The sequence below is a fragment of the Purpureocillium lilacinum genome (assembly GCF_023168085.1).
Source record: "Purpureocillium lilacinum CBS 284.36 DNA, scaffold_2, whole genome shotgun sequence".
Classification (NCBI taxonomy): domain Eukaryota; kingdom Fungi; phylum Ascomycota; class Sordariomycetes; order Hypocreales; family Ophiocordycipitaceae; genus Purpureocillium; species Purpureocillium lilacinum.
Genome location: NW_027072112.1, coordinates 1,191,951 through 1,208,034, shown reverse-complemented (window position 1 = coordinate 1,208,034; position 16,084 = coordinate 1,191,951). Strand labels below are relative to the sequence as shown.

At 61.0% G+C, this 16,084-nt stretch overlaps 5 protein-coding genes across 5 annotated transcripts; 3 read left to right on the top strand and 2 right to left on the bottom strand.

The window, feature by feature from the left end:
- Positions 1-1,398: 1,398 nt before the first annotated feature.
- Positions 1,399-2,988, bottom strand: PLICBS_002182 (uncharacterized protein; the record flags this gene model as incomplete). Its single annotated transcript, XM_018321816.1, has 3 exons — positions 1,399-1,482; positions 1,537-2,574; positions 2,680-2,988. 3 exons carry the CDS (start codon positions 2,986-2,988, stop codon positions 1,399-1,401), a joined length of 1,431 nt encoding a protein of 476 aa, XP_018179296.1.
- A 725-nt stretch (positions 2,989-3,713) lies between these two features.
- On the top strand, positions 3,714-6,975 carry PLICBS_002181 (cytoplasmic GTPase/eEF2-like protein (ribosomal biogenesis); the record flags this gene model as incomplete). Its single annotated transcript, XM_018321815.2, has 2 exons — positions 3,714-3,776; positions 3,838-6,975. The coding sequence occupies 2 exons, from the start codon at positions 3,714-3,716 to the stop codon at positions 6,973-6,975; spliced, it is 3,201 nt and encodes a 1,066-aa protein (XP_018179295.2).
- A 2,614-nt stretch (positions 6,976-9,589) lies between these two features.
- Positions 9,590-10,982, top strand: PLICBS_002180 (uncharacterized protein; the record flags this gene model as incomplete). Its single annotated transcript, XM_018321813.1, has 4 exons — positions 9,590-9,745; positions 9,830-9,948; positions 9,999-10,449; positions 10,503-10,982. 4 exons carry the CDS (start codon positions 9,590-9,592, stop codon positions 10,980-10,982), a joined length of 1,206 nt encoding a protein of 401 aa, XP_018179293.1.
- A 126-nt stretch (positions 10,983-11,108) lies between these two features.
- PLICBS_002179 (uncharacterized protein) lies at positions 11,109-12,647 on the bottom strand (the record flags this gene model as incomplete). The annotated part of the gene is made up of 4 exons (XM_018321812.2): positions 11,109-11,795; positions 11,844-12,357; positions 12,411-12,483; positions 12,539-12,647. 4 exons carry the CDS (start codon positions 12,645-12,647, stop codon positions 11,109-11,111), a joined length of 1,383 nt encoding a protein of 460 aa, XP_018179292.2.
- Positions 12,648-13,233: 586 nt separating this feature from the next.
- Positions 13,234-14,333, top strand: PLICBS_002178 (COP9 signalosome catalytic subunit rri1; the record flags this gene model as incomplete). The annotated part of the gene is made up of 2 exons (XM_018321811.1): positions 13,234-13,261; positions 13,321-14,333. 2 exons carry the CDS (start codon positions 13,234-13,236, stop codon positions 14,331-14,333), a joined length of 1,041 nt encoding a protein of 346 aa, XP_018179291.1.
- Positions 14,334-16,084: the final 1,751 nt, after the last annotated feature.

Here is a 16,084-nt window from a genome sequence, read left to right as displayed (position 1 = left end):
ATACGTAAGTGGCTTCGACCGTCATGCGGCCTTAATTTTTCTCTGCCTTGCGACGCTCTGTGCAACGGACCTTATTCACGAGCAGCAGCAGCAGCCAGCTGCGGAAAACGAAACCGCTCCGCCGGCCCCCCGGCAGCCTGCAGTGAGTGGATGGATGGCGCCCCGGACTGCCAAAAGAGTACCAACCGAGAAGCGCGCGTGCCGACGGGCTTGGAATCAAACATCTCACGCCCCCGGTCTCCGCGGTTGTTAGTGATGCCTCGCATCTTTTTTTGGCATGCGCATGTGCCATATCGACAACTTTGTCGTGTCATTTTTCGACTTGCGCATATGATACATACCCAGGCCTCGACAACGACGATACGAAGATGACGACGACGACAAAGTCCCCCTGACCGTCGTTTCGCAACACGCAGCGTCCGAGTACGAGTAAATTGTAGTACAAACGTGTCAGTCCTCCCACCCCCCTTCACAACAGTCCTGGTCTGATCACGCTCCATCCTATCCTCGGGGCAAGGAACAAGAATAACCATAAAGCCAAGGAGGGCAACACCAAGCCAGGGAGACAGGTCACGAGGCCACACCCATTGTGCACTCCAAACGGATTGCCATCCACTCCCCCGATGCCAAGCGATTCAACCCCGTCGGTCAGTCCGAGATCGAGCACTGCGCGTCTCCCCGACCCCTTGGCATCGTGACAAGCCCAGCTGCCAAGTCGAGGCGGCGCGCGAGCTGATCCGCGGCGGCGCCCAGACGGACATGGGGACGTGAGTAACCCACCCAAAAAGAGTGCTTTGTTGGTTCCAGATGCGCAAGACGCCCGCGCCAAGTGTCTCAGCCGCCCGCGGACCCGGGCAGCTGGGGCAAGCGGCAGCCGCTCCCTCGTCACAGTATGACAGTCACTCACCCACAGTCACACACCGACACGAACGCCGCCTGGCCTCCTGTCGGTGCCAGACACGCTCGCCGCCGTGGGACCAGTTCGCAGGTTTCCATATTTTTTGGATCTACTTGAACTATCGCCCGTGGGGTTGCGGCGGCGGCTCGTCGCCGCCTCCCACCCCCCGGGGAAAATCTTATCTTTATGCTTAAAATTACGGCGCTCCCTCAGGGCGCGCCGCCTTGCCAGACGCCCGTCCTGTCCGGGGTCTGCGATGCGCGGGGCGCTCGGTTCCTGCGGGGCCCGAACCGCTCGAGGGTCCTCCCATGTTCTCCCTCGGTACATACAAGCAACATGTCCCCAACTCCGTGACGCCAGTGCCATGCAGCCCATATATCGGCTTGCACATACGTATCTGCCCGCTGGGGCGCCCCGTCTGCCGTCTTGGCGCTGTCGTTGACGACGAGCCCAGCGTGCGGCGGATCGATAGAGATGCCAGTGGTCCTCCCCACCACTGCTTAGTTGTAAGTGCGGGAGAGGTTGCGGAGGTACCAGTCGACGAGCTTGCGGCCGACCTTGGCCTCGGAGATGTGAATCAAGTCCTGTCCACATGTTAGCGCCTCGAAGGCATAGAGTCTCATATTATGGTTACTTACACCCTGCAGAGCGTAGTCGAGGTCGCTGACGTTGACCAGCTCGCCCTCGAGCAAGCCCTGGTCCTGGTACCGCAGCTGCTTGGTGCGCTGCTTGGTGACGAGCAGCCAGGAGCGCAGCTCGTCGGGCTTGACCTCGAGGAAGCCGGCCAGCTTGTTGAGGTCCATGGTGGTGTACAGGCGCAGGTACGACTTGATAGTGGGGCTCCACATGTTGGTCTTGACCTCGTCCATGAAGACGGCCAGGTGGTGCTCGACGGGGTCGATGTTGGACTCGGGGTTCTCAAAGTCCGGAGGCACGGGGGAGATGAACTTGGGGCAGGCGGTGCGGAAGAGCTCCTCGAAGATGGGCAGCGACTCGGGGCCGCCGCGCTGCAGCTTAAGCAGCTGGTCGCCGTACTTCTCGCGGAGCGCGCTGTGGATGGTGTCGTCGAGACGGGTGGGCTGGAAGGCAACGCAGATGGCGATGAGGGCGTACATCTGCTCGTTCTTCTTGGTGATGGAATCGTACTGGGGGTTCTTCTGGTACGTCTTGGTGCGCGAGATGTAGATGAGGATGTGGCTGAACATCTTGATGGCGTCGGCGTAGCGGTGCATCATCATGTAGGAGAAGCCCAGGTAGTAGTAGGTGGTGAAGTGGGCAGCCATGACACGCGCGAGCATGCCCTTCTTGTTGAGCTCGATGTCGTCGAGCGTCTTGAGGGCGAGGCTGAAGTCGCCGAGCAGGCAGTGCACCCGCAGCAGGCCGATGATGGAGAAGTAGCCGAGCATGCGGTACAGGGGCTTGGAGCCGTAGTCGCCGGCGACGGCCGCGGGGTCCTCGTTGCGGCGCATGGCAGCCAGCTGCTCGGTGATCTGCGACCGCTGGATGAGCGAGTACAGCACGTTGAGGACGCTGTAGCAGCCCCAAGTGTTGGGGTTCTCCTTGAGGATCTGGATCTCCTCCTCGTTGGACGCCTGCCGGGCGATGCGCGACCGGTAGGAGCTGAACGAGTTGAACTGGTAGATGAACTCATCGATGACGTCCCACGCCCAGAAGTGCTAGGGAACTCGGTTAGCTCATGATCTGCCATGTCTGGCAAGTCTGCCAAGGGGAAAGCCGGCCAGGAGCAAGTGGTATCCCCGCGGCCCAGGACTGTCACGTACCGAGGGAGGATCAAGATCGACGGGGCCCTCGGAGTTGAGGATAAAGTGGAACAAGCTGCAGTACGAGTCGTAGCTCTGGAACTTGACCTCGAGGGGCGCGGAGAAGTCGAGGGGCTGGGCGGCCTGGACGAGGCGCGCCTGGATGTCGTCGGTCTGCTGGGCCATGGTCAAGGAGTTGGTCTGGCTCAGCTCCTCGCCGTCCTCGTACTGGACGTGCTCCTTGTACTCGGCAACGAGGACCTCCTCCTCGACATCGCTGTCGTCGGCGACGGCGCGGGCCGGGGCCACGCCGTTTTGGTACGTCGCCATGATTGCGTGCTGGCGGTGTGTGGTGGTGGCTCGGTCGATCGTGGTCGTCCTCGTCCTCGGTCTCGTCGGTCGTGGTCGAGGCGCGGGTGCGGAGCGGAGGGGCAGCAGCGACCGAAATTTTGCGCTTCTTGCTGAGGGGCGTGATGCGGTGCCTCGCCGAATTTTCGTGCCTTGCGTGGCTGTTAGGGCTTGTGGTGCGGATATGCGGCTAACGCGACGGCCGGAGAGGCTAGATGCATAAAGATGCACGTATCGGGCGGCCGCGATGGCGGGGCACGGCGGTCGCGGGCGCAAAGCGGGGCACTCGACTCTCCAAGGACCAAGAGCGTGAGCGACCGAGCTGCGAGGCGAGGCGGCATCAGGTCGAATGGGTGCCGTGATTGGACCAAACATCTTTCAATCATTCTGAGCAATCCTGACGCCCTGAGTCACCGTCCTCCGTCGAGCTGTATCTGCGGTGGAGCGAGCACAGTTTCCTGGCGGCCAAACACGAAGGCCAAGCAAGCCGGGAGGCGCTGGTGATGACCAAGCCAGGCAAACTTACCCGTCCGAACCGCCGCTAAAACATCGCAAGCTCGGCCATATAGTGTACCTCAAAGCAGCCCCCTCAACATCCTCACCGATTTCCCCATTTTCAAGGGAGCTTCATCCCATGTCTCGGTGACCTCGAAGACATCTTCCAAACACATTCTGCTGCTCTGCTGCCGGAGCTGCCAAGAATCACCATGCCTGTCGTTAACCCCGAGAAGCTGGCGAGTCTCCAGCGGCAGTCCAACGACATACGAAACGTGAGCCCGACCCCCCCTGCCCTTCACTTGTCCTTCAGGCCAGGCTCTCTAACTCGTCCAGATCTGTATCCTCGCCCATGTCGACCATGGCAAAACGTCACTCACCGACGCCCTGCTTGCCACCAACGGCATCATCTCGCCCAAGCTGGCCGGCAAGATTCGGTACCTGGACTCCCGCCCCGACGAGCAGACCCGAGGCATCACCATGGAGTCCTCGGCCATCTCGCTCTACTTTTCCATGCTCCGCAGATCCGCCCCGGACGCCACCCCGGAACCCAAGGAGTACCTCATTAACCTCATCGACTCGCCCGGCCACATCGATTTCAGCAGCGAGGTGTCTACCGCCTCGAGACTGTGCGACGGAGCGGTCGTGCTGGTAGACGCGGTAGAAGGAGTCTGCAGCCAGACCGTCACTGTGCTGCGGCAGTCGTGGATCGAGAAGCTCAAGCCGCTGCTCGTCATCAACAAGATTGACCGCCTCGTGACCGAGCTCAAGATGACACCTTCCGAGGCCTACGTGCACCTCAGCAAGCTCCTAGAGCAGGTCAACGCCGTCCTTGGCAGCTTCTTCCAGGGCGAGCGGATGGAGGAGGACCTCAACTGGAGAGAGAAGATGGAGGAGCGTGTCACCGCCGCCGCCGCCGCCAAGGCGTCCGCCGACGACCTGGTCGACGACGCCGGCGAGCTGCAGTTCGAGGAGCGCGACGACGAGGACATTTACTTTGCGCCCGAGAGGAACAACGTCATCTTCAGCAGCGCCATCGATGGCTGGGCCTTTACGTGCCGTCAGTTTGCGAGCCTGTACGAGAAGAAGCTCGGCATCAAGCGAGGCGTCATGGAAAAGGTGCTGTGGGGCAGCTTCTATCTTGACCCCAAGACGAAAAAGGTGCTGGGGCCCAAGCATCTCAAGGGCCGCAACCTCAAGCCCATGTTCGTGCAGCTGGTTCTCGAGCCCGTGTGGACCGTCTACCAGGCTACCTGCGGCGGTGACAGCGGCAAAGGCGACCCCGCACTGCTGGAAAAGGTCACAAAGTCTTTGGGCCTCACCATCCCACCACATATCATCAGGGCCAGGGATCCGCGCCTGCTTCTCACTACCGTCTTTGCGTCTTGGCTCCCGCTGTCGACGGCGCTGCTGGTTTCCGTCATCGAGTCCTTGCCCTCCCCGCCCGCTGCGCAGGCCGAGCGGTTGCCGGAGCTGCTGGAGGACTCGCCAGGCTCCGAAGCCATTGACCCAGCCATCAAGGATGCCATGGTTTCATTCAAGCACAGCAAGTCCGACCCCGTGGTGGCATATGTCAGCAAGATGGTGTCCATTCCAGAGAGCGAGCTTCCCGAGAACCGGAGAAAGACAACCGGGCAGATGACGGGCGAGGAGGCGCGAGAGCTGGCAAGACAGAAGCGCGCCGAGGCCGCTCGCGCACAAGCCGCCCGGGAGACAAATGGGGTTGACAGCCTGACCGACGCGCTCAGCTCCGCCAACATAAACGACGCCACGCAGGACACGGAGGAGAAGAAGGTCGACCCGGAACATCTCATCGGCTTTGCCAGAATCTACTCGGGCACACTGTCAGTCGGGGACACGCTCCATGTTATTCCGCCCAAGTGGTCGCCAGCGGAACCCAACGCAGACCCGAAGCCGCAAGAGGTCAAAGTCACGGCTCTTTACATGCTCATGGGGCGGAATTTGGAGGCGCTCGACTCCGTTCCGGCCGGCGTCGTCTTCGGCATCGGCGGCCTGGAGGGCAAGATTCTCAAGTCGGGCACTCTGTGCAGCCGGATCGACGGCGCCGTGAACCTGGCGGGCGTGAGCATGACCGGCCAGCCCATCGTGCGGGTTGCGCTCGAGCCTGTTAACCCAGCAGATCTAGACAAGATGATTCACGGCCTACACCTTTTGGTTCAGAGCGACCCCTGTGCCGAGTACGAGCAGTTCTCCAGCGGCGAGCACGTCCTCCTCACCGCCGGCGAACTACACCTCGAACGATGTTTGTTGGACCTCAAGGAGCGCTTCGCCCACTGCGACATCCAGGCCGGTGCCCCGATCGTGCCCTACCGAGAGACGATTGTGCGTGCGGAGGAAATGCGGCCGCCGGTGAATAAGGACCTGGGCCGCGGCGTGGTTGTAGGCACGACGAGCTCAAAGCAGGTGACCCTGAGGATTCAGGTCAGGCCCCTGCCCGCCAACGTCACCGACTTTCTCCTCAAGAACGGCGACTCGATCAAGCGGCTATACGCTGAGAGGCGCTCCACAGACGAGGAGCAGGAGCAAGGGGGAGAAGCCGACACGGACGTGGTGGCGGACACAACTGTCACTGCCAGCACCACGCTGTCGGCCGAGGAGCTGAAGCAGCAGCTGCGACAACAGCTCGAGGCTGGCAAGGGACGGGAGATTTGGAAGAACCGGATTGACCGTATTGCTGCATTTGGCCCCCGGCGAACAGGCCCCAACCTGCTCATCGACGCGACCAAGGATGGCGTACTGGACCTGGTGTTTGGCACTAAGACGATCGACACCACGGCCCCACGCGCGGGAGAGTCACTGCACCCCTGCCATCTGGCCGACAAGATCACCTACGCCTTCCAACTGGCAACGGCGCAGGGCCCGCTCTGCCACGAGCCCATGCAAGGGATTGCTATTTTCGTCGAGGAGGTCGCGCTGAACCTGTCTGAGGACGACTCGTCGGCGCGAGACAAGCTTGGGCGGCTGACGGGCGAAGTCATCAAATCTGTGCAGTCTTGCGTGCGCGCTGGGTTCCTGGACTGGTCGCCGCGCCTCATGCTGGCCATGTACACGGTGGAGATCCAGGCGTCGACCGAGGTGCTGGGGCGGGTATACGACGTGCTTACGCGGCGGCGAGGGCGGGTGGTGGCGGAGATCATGAAAGAGGGAACGCCGTTCTTCACAATCCAGGCGCTGCTGCCCGTGGCCGAGAGCTTCGGGTTCGCGGACGAGATGCGCAAGCGGACGAGTGGCGCGGCACAGCCGCAGCTCATCTTTGCGGGCTTCGAGATCCTGGACGAGGACCCGTTCTGGGTGCCCTTCACCGAGGACGACCTCGAGGACCTGGGCGAGCTGGCGGACCGCGAGAACGTGGCCAAGCGCTACATGGACGGCGTCCGGCGCAAGAAGGGCCTGCTGATTGAGGGTCGGCACGTGGCGACGGACGCGGAGAAGCAGAAGACTCTGAAGCGGTAGACGTCTACTGTGGAGGGGACGCCGAAGCTTGCAGCGCGACCGGCTGGGCCATGTCTCTCGTCGTGTGTGCGTTCGTCAGAAGCCTGGGCAACGTCCACGTCGTCGGCCTCGGTGTCATTCCGTGGACATCATTCGCTCCTCCCAAGCATTGGGCCCATCCCTTTGGATGCGAGCGATGCTGGCTTGGCACTGCCACTGCACAACACTCGACGCAAGGGGCCGTTGTCGTTGCCCCTTCCCCGGCTTTTTCTCTGGGTGCCGCCCACAACCAAGCCACGCCCAACAGACAAAGACGCTCACGAATAATGGGGGGAGGCGAAGGCTGCGGCAAGGCGGCGGCGCCCCAAAGCCAAACAGTCGAGACCCGAGCGCTAAAAAAGCAAGCCAGCCCCAGTCCCGCCAGGCCAGCCAGCCAGCCAGCCAACCCGCCTTGCCGCCTGGATGGGGCGGGATCGCATGATCGCGCCTCGTCGCTCCAGCAGAACCAGCAGCACCAACAGCAGCGGCCCCCGAGCCCCGTCGGCCGGCTCTCGTCGGTGGAGCCTGGAGACGGGGGCGCGGTGGCTGGCCCTTTGCCCTGTCGGGCCAGACGGACCGATCCAGCGGATTCGAGCCTCCCTCCCCCAGGTTTGGGCGGTGCCTCAAAAACAGGGAATATGGGGGGAGCCGCGCGAGATCCGATCCCGGGGGGCGACGCCGTCGTTCCTCGTGGGCGGTTTTAGCGAATCGTGCTGTGCGAACTACGGAGCACTCGACCCGGCTCTTCGTCGGCCTCGCACGCCAGGCATTGCGTTTGGGCGAAGGGGTTTACGTACTACGAAAGTTGGGACTCGGGGCCTCGACTTTGAGTGATCGGCGGGCGGGCCACGTTTGCTGGACATGTGGTGTCTCGAGGACGCGTTGCTTTTTCTTGCTCTTGCGACACAGGGGACTGAGGAGAGTGGAAGTGAAAGGTGAGCCGCGGTCCGCTGGGGTTTTAGGTGTAAGACAACGCAACGATCCCCGTGCCTAGCTGCAAATGTGCTCTCGCTCATGAATACAGTTGAATTAAACTCACTCTGATCATGTTCTCTCTCCCCTCCCCTCTCCTCTCCTCTCCTCTCCTCTCCACTGTTCTCCCTTCCTCGCTTCGCTTCGCTTCGCTTCCCTGCCCGCGCGCCGCCCGCCCGCCCGCCCCCAGGTCTGTGTCGTCAACCCGCACCTGAATCGCTCGCCGCATTAAAACGCAACGGGCAAGTCTCGTCAAGCCGGCCCACCCCCGCCGCCGCGCACCAGGTAGCGACAGCACACAGGCGAAGCGGCAGTGAACTGAGTCGCGCAAGAAAGGTGTGTCTGCCCCCCTCCCGCCCCCGGCCAGCTGGTGGTGGTGGACAGTGGCGTCTCAGTCCCGACTCCCGGGCGCCACCGGCACGGCTGATGCGCGCTCGCTCTGTGGACGCGGGAGAGCAGCACGAAGTTCAGGTACTGCAGACCGTCCCGCTGGTTGGTTTTCCTCGGTGGTTTTAAGGCCTCAGCGCCTGCAGCGTAGATCGTCGCCATGGGGCTGCTTGCTGGTGACTGAGTGAGACACATTGGGCTCTCTGCTCGGCCATTGCTTCTGCTACTACCACTACCACTACCACTGCTGCTGCTATTGCTGCTGCTGCTGCGAAGCAGTTAATGAGTTCCTCCCATACGATGCCAGGGCAAAGAAAACAAAAACAAAACAAAAAAAAAGAGCCTCTCCCTTTTTTTCCCTTGAAAGAAAGGCCCGCAGTGAAAAATGTCCGTGCCTCCATGTGCCGTGCGCCTTGTGTGCTGTTGGGGTTCTTTCCTCTCACCCTAGAAGCAGAAGAAGCCTGGGCGCAATGGGTATGCTTTCTTCTGCCCGTCACTTGTCAACTTCAAAAACCTCAGAAATACAACGCCCACTCACCCACCCATCCACCACAGACGGACGGGCGGGTGTGGGGAGGGCCAAAGGAGGGAGAGAAGACTGGGGGGAGGGAGGATTGACGAGGGGATCCATGGGAAGCAGTTAATTAGGTGGTGCAAAAAAAAGGATGGATGGATGGATGGATGCGCGACATGAGCCGAGGGCGGCGCCACCGGTGGTGGTGGCTCGGTGAAGGAGGAGGACGGGGACGGGACCGGGGGAGGGGGAGCGAGAGCCGGTGGCGGTTGGTGTGTTCCGCCTGGCTGGGTGCCTTCTTAACGAGGCTTCGCGCTCCCGCCTGCGATTCGATAGTCTCCTTGCCTGTCGACGGATCGATCTTATTTCACTCCCTCGCATCCTGATCCTGTCCATCTCTCTCTGTCGAACTCCATCCAAGTCTGTCTGCTGTGTCTGCTTGTCTGCGGCAGCCCGCTTCCGTTTCCCTCTTAAAGCGGCCAAGATCGTGGCGCCATCACCACCACCCAAGCTCGAGGGAGCACAGAATTCCCACAGAACGGCCTTTCGAGCGGGTTACGACAGCATTCAACGTCTTCACACGCAGAATTCGAATCTGCCCGGTTCGCGAACCAGCTTGTCTTGCTCAATCGATTGCGTGTCGCTTCTTCATCCATCGCGCTGTGAACTACGTTCCTCGCCTTTCCCGGCCAAGAGTGGCAGCTGGCGGATGCGCGTTGTGTCATGAGCGCCGCCTCGGGATTTGCCGCGGAAGCGTTCGCCTTGCTGGGTGTGAGCCTGGCGGGCACGGCGCTGCGAGTGGGCGTCCGCGTCTTGGCTGCTGAGGGCCGTGGATGGAAAGGCTTGTTAGTGGACGACTGGCTGGTAGTGGTGGCTTCGGTATGTGAAATTCTGCACGGAAGCCCTTGAGACCTGAGACCTGGGACGAAGAGCGGCTATTCGAAGACTGACACTGGATGACAGGTGCTATATATCGCTGACACGACACTCGCGTATGTGGGTGAGAGCGTGGCTCATGGCTTGACCAATAGCTTCATGCCCGAGAGCGGTGCTGCACAAGCGCCCGGGGAGAGCAGCGCCAGGTACGATATCCGCCTGACGGTAGTGGACGACATGCTGACCATCGTCATAGAGTCTTGGGGTCCAAGCTGTACCTCGCCAGCTGGATCACTTACTCCCTCGTCACATGGACGCTCAAGGCCGCCATCTGCACTCTGTTCCTGCGCCTCGCCAACCACCATCACCGCGGATATCGCATCCCCGCATTCATCGGCCTCGGCGCCCTGGCCGGTACCTTTCTCGCCGCGACCCTAAACCTCTTGCTCAGCTGCCGGCCGCTCCCGCGCATGTGGCAAGTCGAGCCATCCGCTCCAGAGCCCGTGTGCCGGCCGGCCAGCTCGCCAGCACTCGTGTGGATGTATGCAGGCTTCGGACTGGCAGCATATGTGTACCTGGCGGCCCTGCCGGTGCCGATGCTTGCAAAGACGGTGCTCCCGGCGTGGCAGCGTGCGTTGACGGCGACGCTCATGGCCTGCGGGCTGGTAGCTGCAGCCGCCGCCTCGTTGCGAGCCGTGGCAGTTTCGGTACGTTGATCGCTCTTTGCTTGTAGCTAAACCGCTGACGGATCGTGGCCCAGTCTCACCACGACGTGGAGCTGTCGCGACGGTGGGCGCTGCGGGAGGAATTCATCGCGCTGTTGACTGTCAACCTCGCCTGCATTCTCCCGACACTGATCCAACTCGTCTTCATACCCCTGAACCCCCAGCACCAGCAGAACACGCACAAGCAATGGGCGCTGCAAAGGCAAGTCTCCGGAAAAGACGCATCCTGGGCGGCCGGTACCGACGACGAGAGCCAAAACACATGCGTCGGCACAGTCTATGTCATCGACGTGAGCGAAAAGGTTGAGACTGAGGTGGAGGTAGTTGCTGCCGCTGAGAGCGAGCCTCAAATACAGCGGCGGGTCGAAGTGTGTGTCGTGGCGGAGCAGGACGAGTGCAAGCCCACGAGCGGCAACTACACGGGCGTCTGGTCGGGAGCCGAGGGGAAGGCGCTGCAAACGAGGAGTAGGTTCTTTGGAGACCATATCCACCAGAGGGCATATGTGCGGATGTAGAACAATACACGTCCAGACATGAGTTGAAGCGCATCGCTCCTGTCCGCTAGGTTGAACCAGGTTGGAGTGACGGTGAATCGTTGGTAAACAGTGTTGCTTGCAAATACTCGACAGGACTGCTAGCAACTATCCAGTTGATGCAGTCTTTCCTCTGGCAAACAGGTTGGCTGGCTTCCTCAGGATCTTGCGCGTCTGGTCCTGCGCGCGCTCGCTGTGAGGCCACCACTGCCACACAAAGGCCACGGCGAGCACGCAAACCGTCAAGGGGATAGTGATCCACCAAGTCGTCCAGAAGAGCGGCGTGGCCATGACGTTCCACGACTGGCTCTCCTTTTGCCACTCCGAGACGAGCAACTGCGAGCCCACGACGGTGGCGACGCCCGTGGTGGGCAGGAAGACCATGGTGATGGCGGCAATCATCTTCATGACGCTCGAGTCGCGCGTCACCACCATCGAGTCCTTTTGCGTGACCACGTTAAAGGCCAGGGCTATGCTGTTGTCGATGCGCTTGTGGAGGCTGGAGAGGCGAAGCTGCGTCGACCGGAAGAGGGACTTTCGGTAGCTCAAGCGCTCCCTGACCAGCCGGGTGACGAGTTCCGCGCGGGGTCTCCCGGCGTTGGCTGCCAGACCCCGCGTGTTTTCGCTCCTGCCAAAGTCCCTGGCATGCGCCAGGGCAGAGTCGAGGAGCAGCAGGGCGGCATCGAGTCCTTCGCCGAGGTATATGATGTGCTTAGCACAGTTGTGAAGAGCGGCAAAGGAGAGCCGCGAGTTGAGCTGTCCGTAGTCTTTGGTATGTGCGAGCTCGAGAATGGACTGCCTGGTCAGCATATTCCGGTCCTCATGGAAATGATACCAGCCTACATGTTCGAGGGGCCCGAAAATGGTGTTCATGTTCCACACCATCTTGTCCACTTCAAAATAGAGACCCTCTAGCAGGACATCAAAGAGCACGTATGGGTTCGTCTGGACGTCGTCCCAGCCACAGCTGTCGACGAACTCTTCGAACCGCCTGCGTACTCGCGGCGGGGCACCAAAGCAGACGAGTGTCACTCCCCCGTGCGTGTGAACGCGCATGAAGAAGCTGGCGATAAGCCAACTATAGTCTGCCTGGGGTAGGCTGGCGCCTCCCTGCTGCCAGCGGCCCGGGATGCGCAAGTCAACCTCGGGCATCTTTCCGGGCTCGTGTCTGATTGTGATGTTCTTGAAGAGGAAATGGAACCACGAACAGGTGCCATGGCGATCCGTGCGACTGGCGAAGCTGTGGCATACGGACTGGGTGCGCTCCGTGGTGAAGTCGCTGGGGACATTGAGAACTCGGAAGAGTTCCACAAAGTCGGATATCCATTCGCGCTGCCCACCGTGCAGAGGCGCGAAGCTGAAAGAGTCAGTCAGGCGCCCATGAAGCTGGAGGTGAGAATCCTGTCCTACACTATGCGAAGCGTTGCCTCGCTGCGAAGGCAGTCTGAGCTCGGCTCTACATGCCAGTTGCCTTCAGGATTCGCTATCTCGGTTAGCCAGCGCTCGCGAAGCCTCCAAATCGAGGGTCAATCGCTTACCATGAGCGACGTCCCAAACGAGCAACGACCACGGCCGAGGGTTGGGCGAGTTGTACGAGCTGGCTGCCGCCTTGAAGGCAGCGTAGTCGTCTTCCCGGGACCACGACATGGGAGCACGCCGACGACGCCGCCTGTCCGTGTCTCGTCGCACAGCGGATGCTTTGGAGGTTGAGAGCTGAAGGCATCACCAGGGCTCCAGGCTGTGTCGCCTCGTCGGTAGGTTGACGCAGACCCCTGCAAGCGCCTGCCCCTGGGCTGACCCGATGCCTGCACGGCAGCGGACTGCAGAATCCCGCGACGGCGATATGCAGGTCATCTCTGCAACAACACCAGACATGATAGAGCAAGCAAGCAAGCACATCACTGAAGAAGTACAATAGGGGGCCATAGTGTATGCAAGAGAGTAAGTTGGGCTCCCTTTGGTGGTTCAATGCCTCCTGCCTGACATGCAAGTGAGCGCCTTCCTCCGTGACCTCTAGCGGGGCACTTGAAGGACGAGTATCAACTTGGGTACCCACTAACAAAACGTCACCATAGCGGCGTGCGTTATCGATAATGATCACCAACCGCGCCAAACGCCCACTGGAGCGGGGCATCTCGAGCTCGCCCGAGCTCCATCATCAACGACTCCCTCCCACATCCACCTCACGACGGCCATCCGCACCCGCCGCTCGCTGCCCGCCAGCGCCGTCAGGATGGAAAAATCCGCGCTCAAGGCTTGGGGTGCGTAGCCGTCCCCCCGGACGACAAGAACGAAACATGAAAAGCTGACTTGCCCGCAGAGCTCGACAACAACGTCAAGCTCGTCGACCCCAAGCGCGATGCCCTCTACAACTACGACGCTGGCCTGCAAAAGGCCGCCGACGCCACCAAGCCGTGGGCCAGGGACCCAAACTACTTCAAGCACGTGCGCATAAGCGCCGTCGCCCTCATCAAGATGACCATGCACGCGCGCTCCGGCGGCGAACTCGAGATCATGGGCCTCATGCAGGGCTACGTGACGGACGAGACGTTTGTCGTCACCGACGCCTTCCGCCTGCCCGTCGAGGGTACCGAGACGCGCGTCAACGCCCAGAGCGATGCCAACGAGTACATGGCCCAGTACCTCGAGCTGTGCCGCGCCCAGGGCCGCCAGGAAAACGTCGTCGGCTGGTACCACAGCCATCCCGGCTACGGCTGCTGGCTCAGCGGCATCGACGTCGACACCGAGGCCATGCAGCAGCAGTTCACCGACCCCTTCCTAGCCGTCGTCATCGATCCGCACCGCACCATCAACTCGGGCAAGGTCGACATCGGCGCGTTCCGCACCTACCCGCAGGACTATAAGCCCGCGTCTTCAGGCGGCGGCGGCGATGGTGCCGGCGCGGTGCCCCTGGCCAAGGCAGCCGAGTTCGGCGCCCACGCCAATCGCTACTACAGCCTCGAGGTGTCGCACTTCAAGAGCACGCTCGACACGCACCTGCTGGAGCTCATGTGGCACAAGTACTGGGTCCAGACGCTGAGCCAGAGCCCGCTGCTCACCAACCGCGACTTTGGGAGCAACCAGATGCTCGATTTGAGCTTCAAGATTAAGGAGACGACGGCAGCCTTGACGCGCTCTCGCGGCTCCCAGCACACCCTGCTGCATGCCTTCACCGGCGGCGGCGCCTCCACCACCAGCGCCAAGGCCGCCGACAAGGCCCTCGACAAGCTGACGCAGGATAGCAGCCTGATTGCCGCCAAGGAAAGGGCGGGCCTGGTCGCCGGCGAGGTCAAGGCCAACATATTCAACGACCTGGTATCACGGTCGTCATAGGCGTTGCGCGGGGTGTCATGGCATATAAGGCGTTTGGAGAGGGGCATTGTGTTTTTGCACGTTTTACGAGAATCCCCGCTTCGTCGGGATGAATCACATCCATCATGACTGACAAACCCTGACTGAGTGTATCGCAACGCCATGGGCTATCGTGCTCGTGATCCTCGTCGTGATACGTGCCGTGCTTGAGCCCGGAAATGTCCAGTATGTAGCTGAATGGAACGCACTCGCACACGAGTGTGGGATCTCACGGCCGGGGCCGCGACGGCGTCTAGTTCGGAGACGCGGTGCTTCAGGCAGCAGACTTTCCATGAGAGCGAGTACGTGCTTTGCCGCGGGCAGCAGATTTTCTGCAGGAGTTATTACGCTCAGCGTTGATGTGTCCTTCAAATCGACTTCAGCCTACATGCACCATTGGCATGGCTTATTCTGACTTGCCACCGGAAGGAAGTCATAGCTTCTACCTTTCTTCTGGTGAGCATAATGCCTGATGCCTAGCTTGGCTTCTCCTTCGTCTACATGCCCGCAGCGTCGATGGTTGCGAACAAGCTATGTGGGCGACAATGGTCTCGTACGAGAGTGATGGCTGTGACAGACACTTTCGTGGTCAATGTTCAAGGTCATGGTATTTGACCCCCTGTTCGGTTCCCCTGAGCTCACAAAAATCTTTCAAAACATCAAATTATCTTGGGAAAGCCTCTTGAACCGAGGTGACATGTCAAAACGGCGAGACTCGTAGAAGGCTTGGGAATTAATCCCTTGGCTCGGCGATATCGGGCTACCTACCCTATAGCCCAGGTTAGAAGCTCGCGAAGTCGTGGATGTGAGAAGCACGACGGGCCAATTGCGCGCCTCGCCGGCTCGCGGCAACGGGCAGCGATGGAACCGGCGCTCATCGGTAGTGCAAGACGAGCTGAGCTGAAGTCGCGTGGCCGATATTGGAGTGTGGATGAGTTGTGAACCTTGAGCGATGACGATTCCATGCATAAGTGCAGTGCTACGTGGGCGATCCCCATACCCAAGAATTTCTCTCGCGGTGCCCTGTGCCGCAGCATGGGACGGCAAAACCACGTTTCAATGTGCGACACGCGAGTCTTGCGGCCAAGGCAGTTGACTCTCTTGATGACTTTTTTCCATAGAGCGGCACAAAGTCCGCCAAGTCGTGCAATATCTGCATCAGAGAAAGTGCGCGGCCCAGGGTGAACAATGGCGCCAGCAGCATCTGCGAGTCGGCAAGCCCAGACCCGCCCCAGCTTTTAGAGTTGCAAGGCGCCCAGAGGTGCCGCAGGTATAAACGATGATGCAACGATGGCATGTGCCGCGGAGGATTGCGCCCGGTGCGCGGTGGCCGGCGCTGGGCTCGCGCTCCTGGTGCCTGCGTCGCCTTTTTGCTCGCGTGCTGCTCGGGCCCGGCCCTCATCCGCTCGTCAATTGATGGCCGCATGCTTCGTGTCCCGCGTCCAGGACAGGCAAACGTGCCATGGGTGCCATGGGACGGGCCACGCGCAGAGCGGGCATCGACGCAATTGAGTTGAAGCCGTTGGAGGGACGTTGCCTGAAGAGGTTGATGAAACCCGACTGCTGGCTGCATCGTATAGGCGAAACAAGCCAGATCTTGCTCAGGGCACATGGGCTCAGCGGGAGACTTTGGAGCCGGAGCGCATCGAGTGAGAAGACAGTGCCACACACGGACGTGCAGTGCAGGTGAAGAAGGTGTGGGCGTAACATCAAGCAGCTGGCGGACCCTCTGA